The following is a 23,123-nucleotide window of genomic DNA, read 5'->3' as shown; positions in this document are numbered from 1 at the left end:
AGCCTCTGGCTGTCCCTGCAGGTGAGGTCAGGGCCTCCCGGGGCCACCAGGGGCCTCCCTCCCTGTCTCCCTAGGAACCGGAGCAAATACTCTGCACAAGCTCTGAGTGGCCGGCTTGCTCGCAGCCCCAGGGGCCTGGGGAGGCAAGGTTAGGGAGCAGGGTCCTGGCCTGCCCCCGGGGAACTTCCACTCTGCTGGGAGAGGCAAAGAAAGCTCCCTGAAGCCCATCAGTTCAGGGCCGCCACTGGCGCCCGTACCAGGGTTCCGGCCATTGTCCACCTAAGAGGCGGCTCTGAGACCGACCCTAAGTCCAGAAGGAGTGTCAGGGCAGGCCCTCCTGGAGGCCCCTGAGGGGGCAGGGCCTCCGGCTGGCTTCCCATTCTTCTGTGGTTCCCACAGCGCCCAGGGCCTTCTCAGCTCACAAAGAACTTCAGTGCTGGCTTTTGACTGAACCTTTCCCCTTTGTATCTGCCTCTGCATCTCTCAGCATCTCTGTCTCTCTGAGTCTCTGGCTCTCTCTTGTTTCCCAACATCCTTCCCGAGCCCCTGGGGAGCAGAGCTGGGGGGCCGGGCAGTGGGAACCAGACTGTGTCCTGTTCTCACCAAGGACAATAAGGGCCGGAAAGGGCCGGAGCCAAGGCCTGGCGCGGACTCTGTCGCTCCCGCCTGTCCGGGGCGCCCCCCACCCCATCCGACCCTGCGGTGTCCCATCACTCCAGTGCCAGTCCAGAAGGGGTCCAGCCTCTGCCAGGGATTAGGGAGCTCTCTTACCTCCCCTACCCACTGCCCTTCTCTCTGGTGGCACCACGTCCGGCCCCCAGCCCCGTGCCTCCGCGGCAGGAGCAGCCGGAGTGGTCGCCCCGCAGGGCTCCCCACACACCCAAGGCTCCGTCCCCCTGCATTATTTACTCCTGTTTCCGGAGCTGGTGGCGGTGCTGGCGGGCGGGCGGGTGTCAGGGCCACGTGTGAGGGAGCAGGAGGAAGCATCTGGCTTCCCCCTGTCCTCCAGGGAACTGCTGCTTCCCTGTCCCCTGGGCCACCAGCCACCAGGGTGGAGTGGAGCCCAGGAGAGCAGGGGCCAAGAGGTTAGCGCCTTTGCCCCTCCCACCTTCAGGCCTCCAGAAGCCATGACGACCTCACGCCCCTTACTTAATGATGCTTATTAGTGGGTAGGATACCCCTGTCAGGGTTAATTGATAGGTTAAGCCTGCAACCTACAACTAGGCACCCCAAGATAGGCTGGGCGGAGGGCTGAGGCTGTCCCCAATCGGCCTTGTAAATGCACCTGTTCGCTGAAGGGGGTCATTATCCCTGAGCCACTTGGCCCTGGTGCCTACACAGTGGGTGGCAGCAGGTGCCCCAATCACTTGGCATGTTCCTGGCCCTGCTCTCTGACTCTTCCCCACCCTTCCTGAGCCTGGCCCTATACCCAAACTCTCATCTAGGAGTCAGGGTGCCCTCAGGTGGCCAGACCCCCCTCCCCATGTCTATGTTCCCTTGGCTGGGATCTGGCCCTCTGCCCACAGCTCCCACCCATTAGGCGGACGTCAGGGTTTGACAGAGGGCGCCCTAGAACCAACTCAGCTTCCCCGTAGATCCAGGGTCTGTTTTCGACAACCTGTCATCCTCCCCAAGAAGGTACCACATACCACAACCCCCTAACCATCACTAGGTCAGTTAAGAGCCTAGAGCCGCCATTCCCTTGCATGGAGGCTCTGCTGGCCCTTGAACGCTCCTTGCCTCCGCTCCCAGGGACACGTGCTTCAGGAGCCATCAGTCTGATGGCCATCAGACTCCAGCCTCCAAGACGCCAGTGCTTCAGGGCCTGCCTGGGAGGCTGGACAAACTTGGACCAGAACCCGGGGACCCAGCCGCAATCTTCCCCTGCCCTCCGGGCAGGCTTGAGCGGCAGGTGCGAGCTCACGGCGCCCTCTGCAGGAACCCTGGGCACACTGCATGCCACTCCCCCAAGCTAGGGACTGAGGAGCGAGGCGTGGGTGGGGTGACCTCTCCTTAGAGGGCGGGCTCTAATCCCTGCCCAGGACCCCCTCCACTCACTGCTTCGCCTCCCCTGGGACTCCATCCCTACTCAGACACATCTCATTTACAGTGTTTTCTTGCCAGAAGGGCAGCTTCTGCCAACCAACCCACGTCTTCACTACCCACGACCAAGCACTGTGCAGGACACCAAAGCCCATGTCATCCAGCAGGGGAGACGCTGCACCGTGGCCTCAGAGGACAGGCACTCTGGACGGAGAGGCGCCCCTCAGGGCAGAGCACAGAGCCGGACCTGAGAAGCCACGTCCTTATTCCCATCATGGTTGGCTCCTGGGCTGATGGCCTGGTCCCTATCACTTTATACGCTTTGCTAAAGTGCAGCAAGTCTCTGATCTCTTGGCTACAAGACAGAGAAGAGAAACGGAGGCACCTGAACAAAGAGGGGGCAGTGATCAACCTTGGAGTCTTTCAAAACACAACCATCTGTTTGTGCTGGAGGTGATGGATGGGTCCAGGAGGGCAACATCAGTAGGCACTCCCCTGGCCCCGCAAGGCCTTGGAGCAGAAGGGGCAGGAGGCCTGTTTGCTTCGGGTGGGAAGTCAGAGTAACGAGGCCCCAGAGGTGTAAAGGAACTCCTGGGGAAGCTGCAGGGGTGACAGTTCTTCTGCTCCAGGATCTACTCCCCTCTGATGGGAAGGGACGGCTTCCTGCACTACAGCCTTGACCCCTTTTCTGAAAGGTCAAGACGGCAGGTCACCCACGCGCTTTTCCTCCACCTGGAGACTTTCACACTCATGGCACTGACAGCCGTCCCTAAACATCTACTTGAAATGAACCTAGGAGGAAGGCAAGCCCCCCGATCCCCGAGGTCTGAAACCAGCAGGTACCCGACTGCCACAACCTTCGGCACACCCCTGCAGGCCTGGGCAGAAGACGCCACAGCACATCGCAACTCCCGGGGCTACAAAGATCAAGTTTATTGGACATTCAGGGTCAATTTCTCTTCTTGCCCTTCCCCGTGACCCTGGCTGGGGTGAGGACGGGAGCCGCTGCCTGGTACAGGGTGGAGGAGATCTTGTTGATGTAGTACAGGCCGACCATGGAGAAGATGAAGCTACACCGTGAAGACAGGAAGGTCACGGCACCGGCGCACGCCAGCCCGGCACCCCCTTGGCACACGGCAGCGGCCGGGGAGGCAGCCCGGCTCGGGCTGAGGAAACCCCTTCCCCAGCTGTGAAGCCCTTACCAGGTGGTGACGCAGACTCGGTGAATGAGGCCAGACGCAAGGAGAGCCAGCAGGAGGCAGAGAAGAGCTGGGAAGGCAAGAGGGGACAACGGGGCGGGGGTCAGAAGTGGTAACACCAGGCACTCACATGTGGAGGCTAGGGGACATCGGGGGCCTCTGAACCTGCGGGAACCTGTGTCGGGGAATGTGGCACGACATGAGCAGGAAGACTGCAGATGCCCTGAACGATGGCCAGGACATGAGGGGGGGGCACGTGCTCGCTACCAGCTCTGTCCCAAATATCATTTCCCTATCCTGGCTCTCTTCCAACATAAAGGAAAAAGATAGTGATACAGAGTCTGAAAGGCAAGGTTTGCTCCCATTTGGGAAGGGGAGGCAAGGCCTTTCCGACAAAAACCAGCCACTAAGGACCAACTCGTGAAACTGGCTGGCCAGGGGCGGAAGCTGAGGGCCTCGCTCCCTGGATGCAGGCTGGAGGGCTAGGTGTCCGCAAGCACATGCCCATGGAGACAGAAAAGGGTCTCTGGGTGTCTAGCAGAGGACCGGAGAGAAAGTGGGAGGTGGTCGGCAGGGCAGACACCACCTGCCCAGCTAGGGAGGGTGAAGGGGGCCAAGAACCTCGCCCCACAACAAAGGTTTCTTTCCATAGCAAAGGAAGACAGCACATAGGGAAACAAGATCTCAGAGGTCTGGAGGCTGCCGGCTGGGAGGAGCTCTGGAAAGCTGCCCAGAGCTGGGTGGAGGGCGCAGACTGACAGACCGACAGACCGACAGACCGACAGCAGCCAGGAATGCAAAGACACGAGGGCCACGAGGGCAGAGGCAGGCCTATGTTCTACCCGACGAAGGCTCCTCACGAGGCAGCATTCGCTGCCCCCTGTAAGCTTGTGACGTTCCTTGGGCCAGCTGGCCTTGATGCCTCATCTGCTTTATGAACTTAATTCTGCATAAATAACTAAATCATCTATTCTCCAAAACATGAGCAACAATGAGCATCGTGTCAAAGAGGAAAGAACCTAACATTTATTCTAACTTGGGTCAGGGTTCCTGCTGACATAGAAATCCCGTGTCTCCAGTGCTGAAACCCAGGCGCCAGGGGGGCTCAGGTGGGTGTCTGCCTTCAGCTCAGGTCAGGATCCCGGGGTCCTGGGATCAAGCCCCACATCCCTGCTTCTTCCTCTACCCTTCCCCCCTGCTTGTGCTCTAATGAACAAATAAAATCTTTTTTTAAAAGATTTATTTATTTGACAGAGGGAGACACATCAAGAGAGGGAATACAAGTGGGGCGCCTGGGTGGCTCAGTGGGTTAAAGCCTCTGCCTTTGGCTCAGGTCATGATCTCAGGGTCCTGGGATCAAGGCCCGCATCGGGCTCTCTGCTTGGCGGGGAGCCTGTTTCCCCCCCTCCTCTCTCTGTCTGCCTCTCGGCCTACTTGTGATCTCTGTCTGTCAAATAAATAAATAAAATCTTAAAAAAAAAAAAAAAAACCCAGAACCCACTAACACTGGCTCAACTTCACATCAGAACCCCTCAATGAACTCAGTCCTGTTTCCTCCCCACACCTCAAAAGGACTGGGCAAAGCCAGCCTGCAGGGCCCGGTGTCCTCAGAGTCCCCTGGGAACTAGGCTTCCCGCTCCAAGGCCTCAGAGCTCTGGGAGGTGCATCCGAGGCCAGCGCCGCCTCCGCGCGGTCTCAGGAAGCCTGTTCCCTTCAGAGCCACCTTCACCGATCGACCGGGCACTTGACCACTCCGGCCCGTGCTGGGAGCGGCTAGGGCGGAAGGCTGAAGCGCCTGACCCCCATCTGCACTTACTCTCAGGGAAGATCTTTGCTTGGAATCCTTTGCCAAAAACCAGATTCTCCAGATTATTGAAGGCCTGGTCGAGGGAGTTAAGGGCAGGCCGAGCGACCGGGCCGCGCCCCCCGCCCCCACCACCCCCGCAGCGCAGGAAGGATACGGTGAGCGAGAAGACGAACAGGCCGGAGCCCAGCAGGCCCCCCTGGATGGTGAGCCACTCGGTGGACGCCAGCTGCCGGCTGTACATCTGCATCCCGGCGAAGAGCAGCAGCGACAGGAGCGAGGACAGCGCCAGCGACGTGCCCGTGCCCACGGCTGCAGGGGGGCGAGGAGCGGGCCGCGCGGTCGGGCCGGGCCCTCCCTGCCGCCGGCGCCGCAGGCCGAGCCGGCCCCCCGCGTGCCCGGGGCTGCGCGACCCCGCCGCGACCCCCCGCCGCCACCCCCCGCCGCGACCCCGCCGCCGCCCCCCGCCGCCCCCGGGCGCCCGCTCCCTGCCGTCCCCCGGGGCCCCGGCCACGTCAGCTCTGCGGGAAGAGGACCGGGACAGCCGGTCCGCCCCAACCCGACCCCACTTGTCCGTCGGGGAATCCCGCCAGTCCGGTTACCCATCGCGTGCTGCCCCCGGCCCAGTCGGCGCCGCAGGCCCAGAAACGGGGGAACCGAACCGGGGCGGTCGGCCGTGCGCACGCGTCAGCCCCACCCGCGGACTCGCTTCCCCCGGGGCTGCTCGCGCGCCCTCGAGGCGCCTGGCCGCAGCGGCCCCTGCCGGCAGGGAGGAGACACTGCGTCCGAGAGCGGCCTTGGCCGCCGCCCTGGTCCCCTGCCCTTCCCGCTCCCCGAGCGTCTGCTGCCCTCAGCGCAAGCCGCTGGGCCCACGGCCCGTTGCCTCTAGCCCAGCCCTGTCTCCTTCGCCGTACGTGTCATCTCTAGTGCCCGTCCCTCACACGTCCCTCCCGCATGAGCCCTGCCTCGCCTCTCCCGTGGACTCTTGCCAAGCCAAAACCTAGTCCTCGCATTCTGGAGCCCATCTTTCTCCGAAACTATCCTCCCGTTTCATCGCAGGAAGACTAGAGAGCCAATGAAGGATGCGCACATTAGAAATGGCTCCCCCCAGACCGTTCCCAGTTACCCACCCCCCCACCGTCTTCCTAAAACCACGTGGGGAGAACTATTTCCCACCTCCTACCTCGACGGGCGCTGCGCGAGGCTGTCCCTGGAGCATGCGCAGTGACATCTCACCCCCACCCCTCCGCACACCCCCACGGGCTCCTGCATTAAGCCGGGGGTTCGCAGCCGCAGCGGGATCGGGCACCCGGGGGCGGGCGGGCATGGTAGGGCCATGGCTGAGGGTGAGGATATGCGGACCTTCACTTCCATCATGGACGCACTGGTCCGCATCAGTGTGAGTTAACGTGGGGTCGAGGGGAGGCGGGGGAGTGGAGGGGTCCAGGGCAGGCCGGGACCTCGGACAGGTGGACATGAGGCAAGATGCTGGGATGTAGTCAGGGGGCTGGGGATGGCAGAAAGGACTGGGGGAGGGGGTCGGGGTGCAGGTTGGAGAGGGTAATCCCGGGGCAGCCTGGAGGTGAGTCCCGTGGAGGCGTCCAGCTGCTGGGCTCGGGTGCAAGGAACCGGGAGCTGCCCGCATGCAGCGGGTGGGCTGGGGTGGCCGCCAGCAGTGCACCAGGGGCTGCAGGGCCAGGGGGCTATGCTCTGAGGAGGGGGCGTGCGTGAGCTTGGATATTTTCCAAGAAAACTGAGGATAGGTGAGGGGCGATGAAGGAGCCGCCCCCAGGGTGCAGTTCCAAATTTGGACCCTTCGGCGAGACCCCACCCCACCGCGCCCCCACTCGGGGCTGCCTCCGAGCCCGCGGTTGTCATGGCAACCCGTGCCCGGCTCTCCCAGGGGCGGTGCCAACCCTGCTCCCCCCCCACCACTTCCTTCCCCCTCCCTGCCTGTCCCTCCCTCCTTTGTGTCAGCTGCGCCCCTGACCGGGATGGCTGCGAAGAGAGGGACCAAGGTGAGGTGTGGGGGTGGGGCATAGCTTGAGGACCCCCTCCACCGAAAAAGGGAGGGGTACTTCCGGTGGGGAGGGGGTAAGTAGGCGGGCGCTCTTTTCCCCCTCGCTTGGGGAGGGGATTCTGGCTAGTCGGGTCGTGCTGCGGGAAGGAGCGGGAGGGCCGGACGGTGGGGGGTGCAGCCGGGAATGGGTTCGTGTTGGGGCCCCGAGGAGACGTCCGGGGAAGTGAGGGATGGGGAATGGAGGCTGGAGCGGCCGCAGGCTGAGCCGCGGCGGGAGGACGGACGCGGTGAGCAGGAGGACGGAGAGCGCGCGGCGCTGGCTGTAGGGAGGAGCCACGCCGGGAAAGGGGGGGCTGCCAGAAAAGGGGGCGGGGGTCTGCACCAAGCTGCAGAATGGGCGGTGTCCTTGAGAGAAGCTGGTGGCCCGGAGATGGGGGGATGGGGGCAACGGCCAGGTGAGAGGGGCTGCGGGCCCGGCGCCCGCCCTGGGTGTGGAAGGGGTGGGGCTTGAGGCCGGGGGAGGCAGGTGCTCGGGCCGCGAGCCCCGACCGCCCCTCGGAGGCTCTGGCTCTCCGCGGAAGGGAGACAGGCAGCAGCCAGAGCCGGGAAGGTCTGTGAATCAGGCCCCGGGCGGGTGCTGGGGAAGAGCCCCAGGTAGCTTGCCCTGCCCCCACCGGAGACCCCCTTGGGTTTCTCAGGGCACCTGAGAGGCCGGCTGCGGGGTGCCCTGGGGGTTCCGTGCTCCCACCCGACCTCCTGCTCCCTCCACAGACGAGCATGAAGAACATGGAGAAGGAGCTGCTGTGCCCCGTGTGTCAAGAGATGTACAAGCAGCCTCTGGTGCTGCCCTGTACCCACAATGTGTGCCAGGCCTGTGCCCGGGAGGTGCTGGGCCAGCAAGGCTACGTGGGCCACGGCGGGGACCCCAGCTCCGAGCCCACCTCCCCCGCCTCCACCCCTTCCACCCGAAGCCCCCGCCTCTCCCGCAGAACTCTCCCCAAGCCAGACCGCCTGGATCGGCTGCTTAAGTCAGGTGGGCCTGGCTCCTGTGGGCCGCGGGTGGGGATGCTGGGACATCCGCGCCGGCCGGGGACCTCTGAAGACCCAGCTCCTACGGGCTGTAATAGAGCCGACTCTGGCACGACAAAATTACTGTTTATTGAACAGATCTCCCCCTCCCCCTGCCAGCTGTAACTTTCAGCCCCCTCCCTCTCTGGCCCTGCCACAGGCTTTGGGACGTACCCCGGGCGGAAGCGAGGGGCTCTGCACCCCCAGGTGGTCATGTTCCCGTGCCCGGCCTGCCAGGGCGATGTGGAACTGGGGGAGCGGGGCCTGGCGGGGCTGTTCCGGAACCTGACCCTGGAGCGCGTGGTGGAGCGCTACCGCCAGAGCGTGAGTGTGGGTGGCGCCATCCTGTGCCAGCTGTGCAAGCCGCCGCCGCTAGAGGCCACCAAGGGCTGCACCGAGTGCCGGGCCACCTTCTGCAACGAGTGCTTCAAGCTCTTCCACCCCTGGGGCACCCAGAAGGCCCAGCATGAGCCCACCCTGCCCACCCTCTCCTTCCGCCCCAAGGTGAGCAAGTGGGGAGAGGGGCCTGGTGGTGCTGGGTGGCTGGGGGAGCTGGCTCAGTGAGCTTCCCAAGGGAGGCGGGCAGAGGTGGCCCCTGCCAGGCTCCGTTTCGCCTAACAAGGACAGAAAGGGACTGGGTCAATCTTTAAACTTCTCGGAGCCCCATCTTCTTGTCTGGGGTACAGACAAGAAGTAGTACCCATGCCCTGGGGGTTGTTGGGGGGGGTCCCAGGAGGTGGTTTGTGAGAGTCACCCCTAGGCTAAAAAGGTCTGTCCGCATTCATTCATTCACTCAGCAAATATTTATCCAGCATCCACGTGCCTGGGGCTATTCTCGGCATTGGGAATAGGCAGTGAGCAAGGTGGACAAGGTTAATTATTAGCCACAAGGTGGAGATTAATAATCATTATTTTTGCTGTTAAGCGCACATGTGGAGGTGGGAGGGAGGAAGGATGCCAGCGACGCTCTGGTCGATGCCGCCGCAGGCCACCAGGTGGCACTGCAGAGCACCCCCCATGGACTCTCAGGCCTCTTACCTTCTCCCCTCTCAGGCCGGCTGCTCAGGCTGCACACTGCTTCTGCCCCAGGTCAGCAGCCTTAAAACCACCGTTGGCTGATGATGTCATTGCTCCTTCTGTCCCTAGGGCCTGATGTGCCCGGACCACAAGGAAGAGGTGACCCATTACTGCAAGACATGCCAACGGCTGGTGTGCCAACTCTGCCGGGTGAGGCGTACCCACGGTGGGCACAAGATCACACCTGTTCTCAGCGCCTACCAGGCCCTCAAGGTGAGGAACCCTGCCTCACTCCACCGTACACCAACCCTCACTCACGCCCTCTCCCACCTCCTCCTGACTGCCGGCTTCCACCGAGCGAGGCACGATGCCCACCTCTCTCTTCCCCCTCAGGACAAGCTGACAAAGAGCGTGACATACATCCTGGGAAACCAGGACACAGTGCAGACCCAGATCTGTGAGCTGGAGGAGGCCGCGAGGCACACCGAGGTGAGGGAGGGTGCGGCGGTGGGCTCTGGGCCCCGCCCACGACTGGAAGCAGGAAGGCATGTGGGGGGGCTCTGCCCAGTCCCCTGCTTGGCAGCTCAGGGTCCGTGGGTGTGTCGAGGTTCTGGTTAAACCAGGCTGGTAGGAAGATCAGTGCCCCAGACCAGGCTGTTCCCGGGGTTACGATGGGAACAGTGTGGCTGTCACCCAGGACCAGGACAGTTTGGAAAGCCCTCAGGGACATAGCTCGGATGCCCTCGGGCTCAGCTGCCCACTTAGGACACCACACATCCTTGGAGCTAGGGCGAGGCTCCGTCTCTGGTACCTTCTGCCAGTTTGCTTGAATTTGCTGACAAGGGTACAGACAGGAAGGATGGCCTGGAGGCGGGGGACACCCGTGTGGTCCAAGTGGGCGTTAGTGCAGTCACATTCTCTTTTGTTTGAGGGAGTCCTTCTGGGGTCAGGATGGTGGTGTGGGGCTCCAGGAAAGGTGGCACAAAGTGTCGGGCGTTGAGCCCCTCTGGGCGGACAGGCGACTTTGGAGATGTGGGCCTGGCCCTGGTGGCCTGGCTGGGTAGGATTTCCCTGGATCTTTGGTGATCCGAGGGAGGCTGCCACGAGTGCTGCCTTCGAGAAGATAGTGAGTGTTGCTCTCTGGGCAGGTGAGCGGTCAGCAGGCCAAGGAGGAGGTGTCCCAGCTGGTGCGGGGACTGGGGGCTGTGCTGGAGGAGAAGCGGGTGTCCCTGCTCCAGGCCATTGAGGAGTGCCAGCAGGAGCGCCTGGCCCGTCTCAGCGCCCAGATCCAGGAGCACCGGAGCCTGCTGGATGGCTCCGGTCTGGTGGGCTATGCCCAGGAGGTTCTTAAGGAAACAGACCAGCCTTGCTTTGTGCAAGCAGCCAAGCAGCTGCACAACAGGTAGGCAGGGGCACGGGCTCTGGGGGGCCCGGGTGTCACAGGTGTAGCTGCCCCGTGGAGACATGGGTCCTGAGGACCATCACCAGGCCACACTGATAGCCAGCTTGCTGGAGGGACCAGGAGGTGACCCAAAGCAGGTGCCCAAGCTCTAGGGACAGGGGAAGCAGCATCAAGGGGAAGGGCAGCTGCCCAGCTGGGGGTGCCTGACCCTTGCCTGCCCCCATGCCAGGATCTCCCGAGCTACGGAGGCCCTCCAGACATTTCGGCCAGCTGCCAGCTCCTCCTTCCGCCACTGTCAGCTGGATGTAGGGCGTGAGATGAAGCTGCTGACGGAGCTGAACTTCCTGCAAGGTAAGGAGGTGGCCGGGGTGGCCCCGCACCCGATTACAGCCTCCCTCCCTTCCCCAGCAGCGGGCCCGGGGGGCAGCGCCCACCAGGGACCTCCCTGGCCTCCTGCCCAGCCTGGCCAGCCGCCCCTCCCACCTCACCCACCCGGCCACACCGCCCCACCGCGCTCAGCGCTGCTTCTCCCTCTCTTTGTTTGTAGGCTGTGGCCACCGCGGACTCTGCTCAGGAGCACCCCAGGCAAGTCAGCGGCCCTGCCCCGGGGGCCCTGCCCTGCCGCCCCCACACAGCTCCCCCCGCCCCCCATTCACTGCTTCTTTCTCTGTCCTGCCTTCACCAGACTCTTGGTCCGCCCTCGCCCACCCCCACCAGTGCCCTCTGGCTCTCTCTGCCTGCCCTAAGCTCCTGCCTAACCCTTGTCCTTCTCACCTTTTGTCCTTCGGCTTCTTGCCCTCTGGACTCGCCTTCTCCTCCCATTGGCCTTCGTCTCCTCCCGTCTCAAGCTTTGCTTGTCCTCTGCTGTCCCCCGTTTTCGGCCTTGCTGGCTCTCGCATCTGTCTCCCTCCCACTCGGCCCCTCCTTCCTGTCCAGTGCTCTTTCCCCGGCTTCCAGTGGCCTCTGCCTGCCTTTCCCTGGGGCTCCTCTTTATTCATAGAATTAAAAAGATCCTAGAAAGAAGCGTCCCCATCTGGTCTAAGACCATTTTTGACAGAGGAGGAAACTGAGGCCCAGACTGGGGAAGCAACGGCCCTAAGGCTGGAGGCGGGAGAACCGCAGGCCAGGGCCCGCGCCAGGCTTCCTGCCCCTGCTCCCCCGCCGCTCCCCTGCTCCCTTGGGCTCGGCCCTGCCGCTCCCCGCCCGGCACCCCACGGCCTCGCCCCCAGCTCCCTCTCACCCACACTCACCCCCCCGGCCCCCGCTGCTTTCCCTCTTCCTGCCCGCCCTCCGCGCTAGGCCCGCGGCCAGGCCCCGACTGACACCGCTGTCTCTTCCCACAGTGCCCGAGGCGCCCGTCATCGACACGCAGCGCACCTTCGCCTACGACCAGATATTCCTGTGCTGGCGGCTGCCGCCCCACTCCCCGCCCGCCTGGCACTACACCGTGGAGTTCCGGCGCACCGACGCGCCCGCCCAGCCGGGCCCCGCACGCTGGCAGCGGCGAGAGGAGGTGAGGGGCACCAGCGCCCTGCTGGAGAACCCCGACACCGGCTCCGTGTACGTGCTGCGCGTCCGGGGCTGCAACAAGGCGGGCTACGGCGAGTACAGCGAAGACGTGCACCTGCACACGCCCCCGGCACCCGGTGAGCGCGCGGCGAGCGCGCGGGATACCCGCCCCCCACCCCACCCCCGACCCGGGGCACCCGGTGAGGGTGAGCTGCGGCGGGCGGGCAGGCGTGCCGGGATACCCACCCCACCCCCGACTCCACCCCCGACCCCGGGCACCCGGTGAGCGGGTTAGCGGGCGGGCGGGCGCGCGGTCGGGGCAGGCAGGGACCAGGGGACCAGCTCACTGCGCCAGCAGCCGGGGCTGCGCGGGCCCCGCGGAGGAACACAGTGGGCCGCAGTCACCAGCCCCGGGGCTAGACACTTAGGATCAAATCCCCACTCTGCCTCAGCCGTGGCTCTGGGCAAGTCCTTTGCCCTCTCTGAGCCCCAGGTCCCTCTCCCCGTAGTGGTAACGACAATGTCATTGCGGTGAGAGTGAAGCCAGAGAGTTCCCAGCTCATAGTAAGGACTCAGTCAGGGTCCGGACGGGGACTCTCCAGAAAGTAGTCTGGCCCCAGGGACGCAGGCAGAATACTGGAGCGTCACTGCCCAAGTAGGGTGTGCCGGAGGTGCGAGCACCAGAGTGTGCGCTGGAAGGTGTAGGTCGGTGGTGGGAGACGTCACCAGCTGGGACGGGCCCCAGCGAGGACTCTCTGGGGCACCAGCCATCGGAGAGGGGTAGGAGGACACGCAGCCGGTCAGCTGGTCTGGGGTCCCATGCCCATTTGGGGTGTTCCCTTTTCTCCTCACGCCCCCACTGCAGCTCTCCAGGCCCTGGTCCCTGGAGCCCCCGCCCATCCCTTGCAGCTTATTTCACATTCTTAAATCTGCCAGTGTCCTTGGCTGACACCTCATGGCCTCCACGGCCTGGGTTTGTCTCTCAAGTCCTTCCTCTGTCACCCCTACCCCACGGCAGTCCTGCACTTCTTCCTCGATGGCCGCTGGGGCACGAGCCGAGAGCGGCTGGCCATCAGCAAGGACCAGAGGGCGGTGCGGAGCGTCCCAGGGCTGCCCCTACTGCTGGCTGCCGAGCGGCTCCTCACCGGCTGCCACCTGAGCGTGGACGTGGTGCTGGGAGACGTGGCCGTGACCCAGGGCCGCAGCTACTGGGCCTGTGCCGTCGACCCAGCCTCCTACTTGGTCAAGGTGGGCGTCGGGCTGGAGAGCAAGCTGCAGGAAAGCTTCCAGGGTGCTCCAGATGTGATCAGCCCCAGGTCAGGCTTCTCTGGAGGGGATGGGGCATGGGGGTCCTGGGGTGGGGGAGCTGGGGACTGGATGGGGGTGGCAGTGGGAGCGCACGCTGGTTAGGGTGGAGCAGGGGCATTCGGAGCATGGAAGCCAGGCAGGAGCCTGTGGCCAGGGCAACCTTGGGCTTAGCCCAAGGGCTTGAAGAACTGGTTTTCAGGGGAGCAAGCGGCTGGGGAGGGGGCCGCAGGGGGGGCATCCCCCTGCTCCCACCTGTCCTCAGGACAACCACACCGCCTCTGCATCTCCCAATGCCCCGCTTCCAGGGTGCTTTCCTCACATCACCACATCTGGCCTCAACATCCCGAGACCCTTCCCTCTCAGTGTCCACCGCCATCCCCTCCGTCACCCATGTGCTGTCCAACAGCCCCAACACGCGGGCCTCCCCGGACCTTCCCTCCCGGCATTCTATCCCGGAACTCCCCACTTCTTAGTGCTCTCCCGCCAACACCAGCGCCCCCACCCCCGGCGTCCCCCACCCCAACACCCGCCTGCCCAACAGCCTTCTCTCCCCAGGCCCTCAGTGACCAAGCCCCGCCCCCAACAGTCTGGAACCCTTCCCAAGCCCCCCCAGCACCACGTCCCCACGCAGTTCTCCTCCCCACCTGTCTCCCGCCTCCTCCTAGCGCTCACCTCCGGCTCACCTTCCCCACCTCGCCTGTCAACGTGCCGCTTTCAACACCCTTCGCCCTGGGCTCTCAGAGCCCGGATCCTCTAACCCTCGGGTCGGCGACACGGCCTCTCCATACCCCAAATGGACCCTTGCAAACCTTTGCTCCCCAACATCCCTTGCTCCCAGCATCTCAGCCTTCTGCCCCGACCCCCCCTGAGCCCCACTCCCAGGCCCCTTCCCCAACACCCCCCCAACTCCGCTCCTGCAGGTACGACCCCGACAGCGGGCATGACAGCGGCGCCGAGGATGCCACCGTGGAGGCGTCCCCGCCCTTTGCCTTCCTGACCATCGGCATGGGCAGGATCCTCCTGGGGTCCGGGGCGGGCTCCAACGCGGGCCTGACCGGCCGGGACGGCCCCGCGGCGAGCTGCACCGTGCCGCTGCCGCCCCGCCTGGGCATCTGCCTGGACTATGAGCGGGGCCGCGTGTCCTTCCTGGACGCCGTGTCCTTCCGCGGGCTCCTGGAGTGCCCCCTGGACTGCTCGGGGCCCGTGTGCCCTGCCTTCTGCTTCATCGGGGGCGGGGCGGTGCAGCTCCAGGAGCCTGTAGGCTCTAAGCCTGAGAGGAAGGTCACCATCGGGGGCTTTGCCAAGCTGGACTGACCCTTTCTGCCCCTGCGCCCTCCAGGCCTGCCGGAGCCGGGTTAGTCTTCCGAGGGCTTCTCCCTAGACTCTTCTGCCATGTCGTCCTGTTCCTTCCTCTCTGTCTTCGTATTCCTGGGCCTTCTCTTGGCCCAGAGACTCCTCTGCTCACCTTTCTAGACGCCCCCATTCTCCTCACTGCCTGTTACGCCAGGCCCCAGCCCAGCCCCCATCAAGTCTCACCCATGTCCCGCCTTTGGTGTCCCGCCCGAGTCACGGAGAGAGCCCCTTCCCCATCGCTGTCCCGTGCCCCCCCTCAGGCTGATTGGGAGGGAAGGCGCCTGGAACACAGGGCATGACCCCCAGCTCTGCGCTCCGCTCTCCGCCCTGCCAAGCTCCCCGCCCCACCAATGCAGAACCACAGTCGGGGCGGGCTTTTTGGCCGGACCCTGGCCAGGCCCTCCCTGTGAGGAGAAGAGGGCCCTGCCGTCCTGCTTGTGTTGCTGGGGTCCCCATAGCCCTTGGCCGCATGCCTGTATCTCTCCTCCCTCCTGCATGCTTCACCCTGTCCTGTGCCCCCACGCCAACGTGCCAAGTCTCCCTGGGGGCCCCAGCGGAGGGCAGGGGTCCCCGATGGGTTGGGCAAGGCAAGGCCTCTGGGGCCCCGCTGCTGCCCCCTGCAGTGGGCACTGCCAGGCCTGAGCCGAGCAACAGCTGGTATTTTCATGGTTTATAAACAATAAACCAGGTTTCCAGGCACATCTGTGCCTTCCCTGAACCCGGCTGTCCCTTTGCGTTTCTGCGCCGGGCGCGACAGGTGTGAAGGCTGCAGGGGGCCCCGCTGCTGCTCAGAGCAGGGGTGCTAGAGGGAAGGAGATCCCAAGCAGGTACCCCAGAGCCTCTGGCTCAAGCCCCGGCCAACCAACAGGGGGCCTACTGGGGGCGCACCACGTGGTGGCTGCTGGCCACGCCAGGGCCCAGGCCCCCAGGGCATGTGGTAAGCGGGGCGGGCACTGTGCCTGGGCCCAAAACGGTCAGGGAACCAGAACCACTTCCCCATTCCCAGGGTGCCTAAAGCAGACCCCACCAGCCAGGGAGGGGGCCGGGCCGGGTGCCAGCGACCAGATCTTGACACTGTGCTTATCACGGCGGTGTTGACTCGGACTGTTATCACTGCCCACGCTTACTTCACACCCTGGCAGCTAAGAATAGAGCGGCTGGGGGCACTGGGCCAAGGGGAGGTGAGGGCGTGGCCGCCCCCAGCCCCAGCGAGCACGGGAGCCCTACCTCGGGGGCAGGTGGAGCTGGGTCACGCTGGCCTCGGGTCACGGGTCGCACAGGCCTCCAAACCAACTCAGTTTCACTTCCTCCTTCCTCTTGTGCCACCAGGGACGGGAAGAAGTGACCTGTGCCCCAATGTCATCTCCTCTCCATGTCTCCTGCTTTCCAAACAAACCCTACTCTTGCCTTTTCTTCCGTCTCCCGCAAAGACCCCTTTGAAGCCCCACGCACACACATTTGCTCTCCCCGCCCAGTCTAGGGGTCACAGTGACAGAGCTGAAGGTGGCCGTCAGCACAGAAGAGGTTCCCTTTTTATTCAGCCCCAGTCCCGTTCACATTTCCAACTTGGGGCTTTCTGGGCCAGTCCTCCTGGGAGCCCCTGCCCCGGGCCTGTCCCCAAGGGGCTTGGATGGGCTTCAGCGGGGCTGACGTGGGTTAGGGGACCCGGTGGGGCCTGTGAGCAGCCCGCCTGAGCTCCCAGCTCACCAGCGAGGCACAGACCCAAGCCGAGAGGACTCCGGCAGTGAGGAGCCTGGGGGAGGGCACGTGGCACTGCCATCTGGACGCTCGGCGGCAACGCGCGCCTACAGGTTGGCGGAAGTGGCTGACGTGCTCGGGTTCACGGACGCGAAGCCCCCGTTGCCTGCAGAGACCTGGGTGGGGGACCAGACCCCGATCAGACCCGCAGCCTGGGGTCAGAAGTCGGGGAGTCTAACTCTCAAACGGTTAATTCAGAGAGCACCTGCCGGCACCACACCTCTACCTCGGCAGCCAGGTGACTGTAAACAGGGCCCAGGGCCGCAGCTCCCCCCCCCCCTTTCCTCCTCCTCTTGGCTCTCATCAGCCTCCTTGTCCCCCCCACCCCACCCCTTTCTCCTTCCCCGCTCTGCTCCTCCAGCCCCAGCAGGAGTGTGCCTGTCTCTACAGAGCAGGCAGCAGGAAGTCCCTGGGCAAAGGAAAACAGGGTCAAGAAAAGGAAACTCCCCTCCCCCACCGGCATGGCGCTCCAGCCCCCGTGGCCCAAGTAATTATTTACTAGGTCCTGGAGAGAGAGGCCGCGAGGAAAGGAGGAAGGTCCTCGCTTCCTTGAGACTCCCAAGAAGCCCCTGGCACCAAGCTCAGCTGGCAGGGCGAGGCTTCCTCCCCGTGAGACAACCCCCCACTCCCTGCCAGCCTTTCTAAATCGACCCCCCACTCCGACAAGCTCAGTGGGGGCCCAGGTGCTCGTCCCCTCGTGAGTCCTGCCTGGCCCCCCTGGACCCAGCGCCCCACTGCCCCACCTGCCGCAGTGCGGCTCTGGAAATGCCGGTGGTGGGGACACTCTCTTGAGATCCCCTTGCTCCCAAGGTCCCTCCCGCAAGCCGCCCCCGCCCCAGCCCTCTGACCCCACCCCCTCGTCCGGCCCTCCCCGGCCTCTCCCCTCTTCTACCGCTTCTCCGCTCTTGGGGCTTTGCCCGGCCCAGTCCCAGCCTCCGGCTCCCCACGGGGTGGGGCCCCTTCTCACCTCCTCATAGGGGCTGCGTCTGCTGCCCGGAGGCACGTAGCGCCCGTGGGTGTGGTAGGTGGGGTACTCGCTCATAGGGTGATAGGCGTCGCGGGCTGGGAAGATGTCCAGCTGCCCACAGTTCTTTCGGCGGCACTGACACACCGTCTGAGAAAACAAGAGGTAACAGGGGAGCCGCGGGGTTCTCTCCAGCAAGGGGCCTCTGCACAGGCCTGGAGACCCAACACTTACCAGAGCAATGACACAGATGATGGCGAATGCCACCAGGACACAGACCAGCACCAGCAGAGCAATGCCCCAGCCAGGTACCCCAGACCCAGACTGGCCGGAGGAAAGGGGCGACACATGTTGTGCTAAACGGAAACACAGTGGTCAGAATACTCTCCCGAAGGAGGGGGCCCCTCCCAGCTCCCCAGGGGAGAGCAGGAACCCAGGTGCTGGAGCGAAGGCCCCTGCAGGCGTTGGTGCTGGGCGGCAGCTGGGGACAGTGGCCTCACCCCTGACATTCGAGATGGACAGGTGATATGCGGCAAATTCTTTTTTGTTCTCTTCCAACTGTGTCTGCACTCTGTGGGCATCCGTGGCGCCCTTTCGGAAGGCCAGGCTCGATTCGACCACCACCGATCCTGCTCTGGTGGGAAACGGGTGACTCAGCCGAAGGTCCCGGCTTCCGGCTGGACGCCCCCCACGGCCCCAGTCCTCCCCACGGCCTCCCTCCGCACGCGCCACACCCAGAACGGTACCTGAATTTGATATTAAAGAGGCCCAGAAAACCTTCCTTCTTATAAATCTGCCAAAGCTGTGGTGAGAAGAGAAGGAATTAGGCTTGAGGCAAACAGGTCGGGCGGCCTGGAGGCTGCTGCCGGGAGGAGCACGGAGCCCGGGAAAGAAAGGGCACCCACTCACCAGCTCAGAAATGTTCCTCTGCAGCTCCTGGTAGTAGCTAGAGCCCGGATCTTCCAGAGAAGAGTTAAAATGACGGTTCTCGATGGAAAAGGACAGCGAGAAGACAGAGATGCTCAGAGACTGGGGAGAAGTGCTGTGATTGGAGGGCGTGGGAGGTTCCGGGCCACGGTGAGAGGTGCTGGCGGGCGGGATGTGGGTCGGGGATGTGCCACCGTGCTGTCCGGAGGTGGCGGTCGAGGTCGAGGCTGAGCTGCGGGTCGAGGTCGGGACCCCATGGTGTCGGGGAGTGGTGGTCGGGGACGGGCCGCTGTGGTGTCCGGTGGTGGTGGTCGGGGACGGGCCGCTGTGGTGCCCGGGCGTGGTGGTCGGGGACGGGCCGCTCTGGTGTCCGGGCGTGGTGGACGGCGACAGGCCGCTGTGGTGTCCGGTGGTGGTGGTCGGGGACGGGCCGCTCTGGTGTCCGGGCGTGGTGGTCGGGGACGGGCCGCTCTGGTGTCCGGGCGTGGTGGACGGCGACAGGCCGCTGTGGTGTCCGGTGGTGGTGGTCGGGGACGGGCCGCTGTGGTGCCCGGGCGTGGTGGTCGGGGACGGGCCGCTCTGGTGTCCGGGCGTGGTGGACGGCGACAGGCCGCTGTGGTGTCCGGTGGTGGTGGTCGGGGACGGGCCGCTGTGGTGCCCGGGCGTGGTGGTCGGGGACGGGCCGCTCTGGTGCCCGGGCGTGGTGGTCGGGGACGGGCCGCTCTGGTGTCCGGGCGTGGTGGTCGGGGACGGGCCGCTGTGGTGCCCGGGCGTGGTGGTCGGGGACGGGCCGCTGTGGTGCCCGGGCGTGGTGGTCGGGGACGGGCCGCTCTGGTGTCCGGGCGTGGTGGACGGCGACGGGCCGCTCTGGTGTCCCGGCGTGGTGGTCGGGGAGGGGCCGCTGTGGTGTCCCGGCGTGGTGGACGGGGACGGGCCGCTGTGGTGTCCGGGGGTGGTGGTCGGGGACGGGCCGCTGTGGTGTCCGGGCGTGGTGGACGGCGAAGGGCCGCTGTGGTGTCCGGTGGTGGTGGTCGGGGACGGGCCGCTGTGGTGTCCGGTGGTGGTGGTCGGCGACGGGCCGCTGTGGTGTCCGGTGGTGGTGGTCGGGGACGGGCCGCTGTGGTGCCCGGGCGTGGTGGTCGGGGACGGGCCGCTCTGGTGTCCGGGCGTGGTGGACGGCGACGGGCCGCTGTGATGTCCGGTGGTGGTGGTCGGGGACGGGCCGCTCTGGTGTCCGGGCGTGGTGGTCGGGGACGGGCCGCTCTGGTGTCCGGGCGTGGTGGACGGCGACGGGCCGCTGTGGTGTCCGGTGGTGGTGGTCGGGGACGGGCCGCTCTCGTGTCCGGGCGTGGTGGTCGGGGACGGGCCGCTGTGGTGCCCGGGCGTGGTGGTCGGGGACGGGCCGCTGTGGTGCCCGGGCGTGGTGGTCGGGGACGGGCCGCTCTGGTGCCCGGGCGTGGTGGTGGGGGACGGGCCGCTGTGGTGCCCAGGCGTGGTGGTCGGGGACGGGCCGCTCTGGTGCCCGGGCGTGGTGGTCGGGGACGGGCCGCTCTGGTGTCCGGGCGTGGTGGACGGCGACGGGCCGCTCTGGTGTCCCGGCGTGGTGGTCGGGGAGGGGCCGCTGTGGTGTCCCGGCGTGGTGGACGGGGACAGGCCGCTGTGGTGTCCGGTGGTGGTGGTCGGGGACGGGCCGCTGTGGTGCCCGGGCGTGGTGGTCGGGGACGGGCCGCTGTGGTGCCCGGGCGTGGTGGTCGGGGACGGGCCGCTCTGGTGTCCGGTGGTGGTGGTCGGGGACGGGCCGCTGTGGTGCCCGGGCGTGGTGGTCGGGGACGGGCCGCTGTGGTGCCCGGGCGTGGTGGTCGGGGACGGGCCGCTCTGGTGTCCGGGCGTGGTGGACGGCGACGGGCCGCTCTGGTGTCCCGGCGTGGTGGTCGGGGAGGGGCCGCTGTGGTGTCCCGGCGTGGTGGACGGGGACGGGCCGCTGTGGTGTCCGGGCGTGGTGGACGGCGACGGGCCGCTGTGGTGTCCGGTGGTGGTGGTCGGGGATGGGCCGCTGTGGTGTCCGGTGGTGGTGGTCGGGGACGGGCCGCTGTGGTGCCCGGGCGTGGTGGTCGGGGACGGGCCGCTCTGGTGTCCGGGCGTGGTGGACGGCGACGGGCCGCTCTGGTGTCCCGGCGTGGTGGTCGGGGACGGGCCGCTTTGGTGTCCCGGCGTGGTGGTCGGGGACGGGCCGCTGTGGTGTCCGGGGGTGGTGGTCGGGGACGGGCCGCTGTGGTGTCCGGGGGTGGTGGTCGGGGACGGGCCGCTGTGGTGTCCGGGCGTGGTGGTCGGCGACGGGCCGCTCTGGTGTCCGGGCGTGGTGGACGGCGACGGGCCGCTGTGGTGTCCGGGCGTGGTGGTCGTGGACGGGCCGCTGTGGTGTCCGGGGGTGGTGGTCGGGGACGGGCCGCTGTGGTGTCCGGGCGTGGTGGACGGCGACGGGCCGCTGTGGTGTCCGGTGGTGGTGGTCGGGGACGGGCCGCTGTGGTGTCCGGGGGTCGTGGACGGCGACGGGCCGCTGTGGTGTCCGGGCGTGGTGGTCGGGGACGGGCCGCTGTGGTGTCCGGGGGTGGTGGTCGGGGACGGGCCGCTGTGGTGTCCGGGGGTGGTGGTCGGGGACGGGCCGCTGTGGTGTCCGGGCGTGGTGGTCGGCGACTGGCCGCTGTGGTGTCCGGGGGTGGTGGTCAAGCTCGAGGCTGAGCTGGTGGTCGAGAATGAGGTATCAGTAGACTGTGCAGTGCCAGCTGTAAAAGTCGAGGTCACAGGGTTGGGTAGGTGACAAACGAGGAGAAAATCCACCATCTGGCTTCTTGAGCAGTAACGGGCAGGAAGATCTGGACAGTGGGCCAAACCCTGGGTAGGCCGCCCTCCTCCTTCCTGGCAGCTCTGCTCCTAGCTGTCCATCTCTCCGCTCCTGAAACCTAACCTCTCCGGCCCCCCGCCCCATCCCCGAAGGCTTTGCTGCAGGTCACTGTGCTGCCTGGGACATCAGCTTTCCTGAGCGGCTGCCTCCCCGAACGTCCTCAGCCTCTCTCCTCTCTTCTGGCACAGACGAGGTCACCCCTGGCTGCAATCTGCCCCTTGGGGTACCGTGGGCTAGCAAAGGAAACCCACAGAGAGGCTGGGAAGAGCCCATGAGCAAGGTAGACCCCTCCCCACCTTGTGCCCCTCACCTGGATGCTGCAGGGCTGCCAGGAGCAGGAGGAAGAGAGGGGCCTGGAAGCCCGGTGTCATGGTGGAGGCCGGCAGGGTGGGGAGGGGGCGGAGGAGTCCCGGCAAGGCGCTGTGGCGGAGGTGGGGCAGTCGCAAGCGCCCGCTGCTTTATACCGGTCCCTGGCCCGCCCCAGGCTCAGCCAAAGCAGGTGACAGGTGACAAAACCCCGCCCCCTCCCCCTTTCCCTACCTCCAACTTCTTCCTCCTCCTCCCCACCCATTCGTGACCCCTCAGGTGGGGTACTTGGGCGCCAGTCACTCAACCCTCTGGCCATCTGTTTGCTCTCCAAACGGTCTCCTCCTTTCCCAACCACTCCCTGGCTCCAGAAGGCCCTGGGTCTCCCGGGCTCTAGTTGTAGCCTCAGGGCGACAACCAAGGTGAGAAAAGGGACAGAGGAAGGGGCCAGGTCAGGGTCCCGGGCAGCAGACCAAGGAAGCGCCCCCTCACGTCCCTCGCCCCGCTCCCCATTCTCACTGCGCCCCTTGAAGCCCCGCCGTGCGGAGTGGGGAGGAGCGGGAAGCCTCGAGAAAGGGTGGACCGGGTGCCCCTTTCGGACCCCCTCCCCCCGCCACTTCCCGGAATCGCCGCTCCTCGCGCGGCCCCAGCCGCTCCCTGTCCCGTTCCGCACCCAGAGCACCGAAACCCGCGGTCCCCTCCCCTGCCGGACTTTCCAGTAGCCCGCGTTCCCGCCCGGGCTTGTCCCGAGGAGGGGGCGGGGGAAGAAAGTTCCACATCACGCGCCGCGGGACCCCGGGGTCTTTCCTGCTCCTCCGCCCGGCCCCGGGCCGGGCTCTCCCGCCCCCTGGCGGTCCCCGGGAGCCGGCGGCCGCGCGCGAACACTGGGAGCGCCCGGGTGGCGGGGGGAAGCCGCGCGCCCCAGTGCGGCCCGAGGGGCGGGGCCGGGGGGGCTTGCGGGGCGGGGAGTCCCCGCGCGCAGCTCAGGGGCTCGGACGCAGAGCGCAGAGAAGCGCCGCTGGGTCTGGCCGCGCTGGGGGGTCCCCGAGGCGCGGGCGGCCGGGGGCGGGAGGTACGTGCCGGGGGCGCGGAGGTATGTGGGAGAGGACGGCGGAATGTGGGAGGGGCTGTGGGCCGGGGCAATGACGCACTTGGGCAGCAGCGACGAGGTGGGGCGACGGAATGGGATTTGGGGGCCCCAAGCTGTCATGGGGAGCAGAGGGCAGCTGGGGTCGGGTAGGCACATGGTGGCGACCAGGGGGCTGTATGTGAGGGGGCGTGCTGGGGGGAGAAGTACGAAGGGCAGAAACGTTTGGGGCACAGCGCACGTGGGGCTTGGGGGTCCGGCCCCTCCGGAGGCCCGTCCCCCCCAGTTGCGTCCGCCTTGGGAACGGTTCTCGGTGGCGGCGAGGGCAGACAGGACAAGGGGCTTCAGGACGCCTCGGGGCCGCGGGGCTGGAGGGCGGCCGGGCGGAGGCGAGGGGGGCGCGGCTTCGAGCGGGGCGCGCGGGTCCGAGGGGCGCCGAAGCCCCCCACCCGCCCG

The 23,123-nt window shown here is 66.1% G+C and overlaps 3 protein-coding genes across 13 annotated transcripts; 1 reads left to right on the top strand and 2 right to left on the bottom strand.

The window, feature by feature from the left end:
* Positions 1 to 2,952: 2,952 nt before the first annotated feature.
* KRTCAP2 (keratinocyte associated protein 2) lies at positions 2,953 to 5,791 on the bottom strand. The gene is made up of 5 exons (XM_032317162.1): positions 5,649 to 5,791; positions 5,204 to 5,358; positions 5,059 to 5,122; positions 3,246 to 3,312; positions 2,953 to 3,113 (listed from the first exon to the last, which is right to left on the bottom strand). The coding sequence occupies exons 1-5, from the start codon at positions 5,650 to 5,652 to the stop codon at positions 2,993 to 2,995; spliced, it is 411 nt and encodes a 136-aa protein (XP_032173053.1). The 5' UTR covers positions 5,653 to 5,791; the 3' UTR covers positions 2,953 to 2,992.
* A 442-nt stretch (positions 5,792 to 6,233) lies between these two features.
* TRIM46 (tripartite motif containing 46) lies at positions 6,234 to 15,441 on the top strand. Of its 7 annotated transcripts, none has more exons than XM_032317152.1 (10): positions 6,234 to 6,445; positions 7,838 to 8,099; positions 8,295 to 8,638; positions 9,281 to 9,424; positions 9,545 to 9,640; positions 10,300 to 10,553; positions 10,783 to 10,904; positions 11,897 to 12,199; positions 13,081 to 13,378; positions 14,291 to 15,441. In XM_032317152.1, exons 1-10 carry the CDS (start codon positions 6,383 to 6,385, stop codon positions 14,682 to 14,684), a joined length of 2,280 nt encoding a protein of 759 aa, XP_032173043.1. In that variant the 5' UTR covers positions 6,234 to 6,382; the 3' UTR covers positions 14,685 to 15,441. The 7 variants fall into 7 exon arrangements, with proteins under 7 accessions (XP_032173043.1, XP_032173042.1, XP_032173047.1 ...); XM_032317151.1 differs by having other exon boundaries at positions 7,765 to 8,099; XM_032317156.1 differs by having other exon boundaries at positions 6,234 to 6,455.
* A 786-nt stretch (positions 15,442 to 16,227) lies between these two features.
* On the bottom strand, positions 16,228 to 21,738 carry MUC1 (mucin 1, cell surface associated). 5 transcript variants are annotated; one of them, XM_032317145.1, is made up of 9 exons: positions 21,585 to 21,738; positions 19,845 to 21,155; positions 18,729 to 19,796; positions 18,355 to 18,677; positions 18,192 to 18,247; positions 17,946 to 18,079; positions 17,680 to 17,801; positions 17,449 to 17,595; positions 16,228 to 16,597 (listed from the first exon to the last, which is right to left on the bottom strand). In XM_032317145.1, exons 1-9 carry the CDS (start codon positions 21,643 to 21,645, stop codon positions 16,529 to 16,531), a joined length of 3,291 nt encoding a protein of 1,096 aa, XP_032173036.1. In that variant the 5' UTR covers positions 21,646 to 21,738; the 3' UTR covers positions 16,228 to 16,528. The 5 variants fall into 5 exon arrangements, with proteins under 5 accessions (XP_032173036.1, XP_032173035.1, XP_032173038.1 ...); XM_032317144.1 differs by having other exon boundaries at positions 18,355 to 19,796; XM_032317147.1 differs by having other exon boundaries at positions 17,946 to 18,074; positions 18,355 to 19,796.
* Between the last annotated feature and the right edge of the window lie 1,385 nt (positions 21,739 to 23,123).

The sequence above is a fragment of the Mustela erminea genome, chromosome 17 (genome assembly GCF_009829155.1).
Source record: "Mustela erminea isolate mMusErm1 chromosome 17, mMusErm1.Pri, whole genome shotgun sequence".
NCBI classification, from domain to species: domain Eukaryota; kingdom Metazoa; phylum Chordata; class Mammalia; order Carnivora; family Mustelidae; genus Mustela; species Mustela erminea.
Note: the sequence above shows the minus strand (reverse complement) of the source record. Positions and strands in the feature narration are given on the sequence as shown.

What these genes read in the sequence shown, in the direction of transcription:
- TRIM46 (XM_032317151.1), top strand. Translation starts at nt 6,264, where the DNA reads ATGCGCAGTGACATCTCACCCCCACCCCTCCGCACACCCCCACGGGCT. An exon ending in GGATCGGCTGCTTAAGTCAG is followed by an intron (nt 8,100 to 8,294) that starts GTGGGCCTGGCT and finishes GCCCTGCCACAG; the next exon opens with GCTTTGGGACGTACCCCGGG. An exon ending in CCAGATGTGATCAGCCCCAG is followed by an intron (nt 13,379 to 14,290) that starts GTCAGGCTTCTC and finishes CCGCTCCTGCAG; the next exon opens with GTACGACCCCGACAGCGGGC.
- MUC1 (XM_032317144.1), bottom strand. Translation starts at nt 21,645, where the DNA reads ATGACACCGGGCTTCCAGGCCCCTCTCTTCCTCCTGCTCCTGGCAGCC. An exon ending in GCCTGGGCACCACAGCGGCC is followed by an intron (nt 19,797 to 19,844) that starts CGTCCCCCACCA and finishes CGTCCCCGACCA; the next exon opens with CCACGCCCGGGCACCACAGC. An exon ending in AGAGGAACATTTCTGAGCTG is followed by an intron (nt 18,248 to 18,354) that starts GTGAGTGGGTGC and finishes TTCTCACCACAG; the next exon opens with CTTTGGCAGATTTATAAGAA.
- KRTCAP2 (XM_032317162.1), bottom strand. An exon ending in AGCAAAGATCTTCCCTGAGA is followed by an intron (nt 3,313 to 5,058) that starts GTAAGTGCAGAT and finishes TTGCCTTCCCAG; the next exon opens with CTCTTCTCTGCCTCCTGCTG. An exon ending in CGAGTCTGCGTCACCACCTG is followed by an intron (nt 3,114 to 3,245) that starts GTAAGGGCTTCA and finishes TTCACGGTGTAG; the next exon opens with CTTCATCTTCTCCATGGTCG.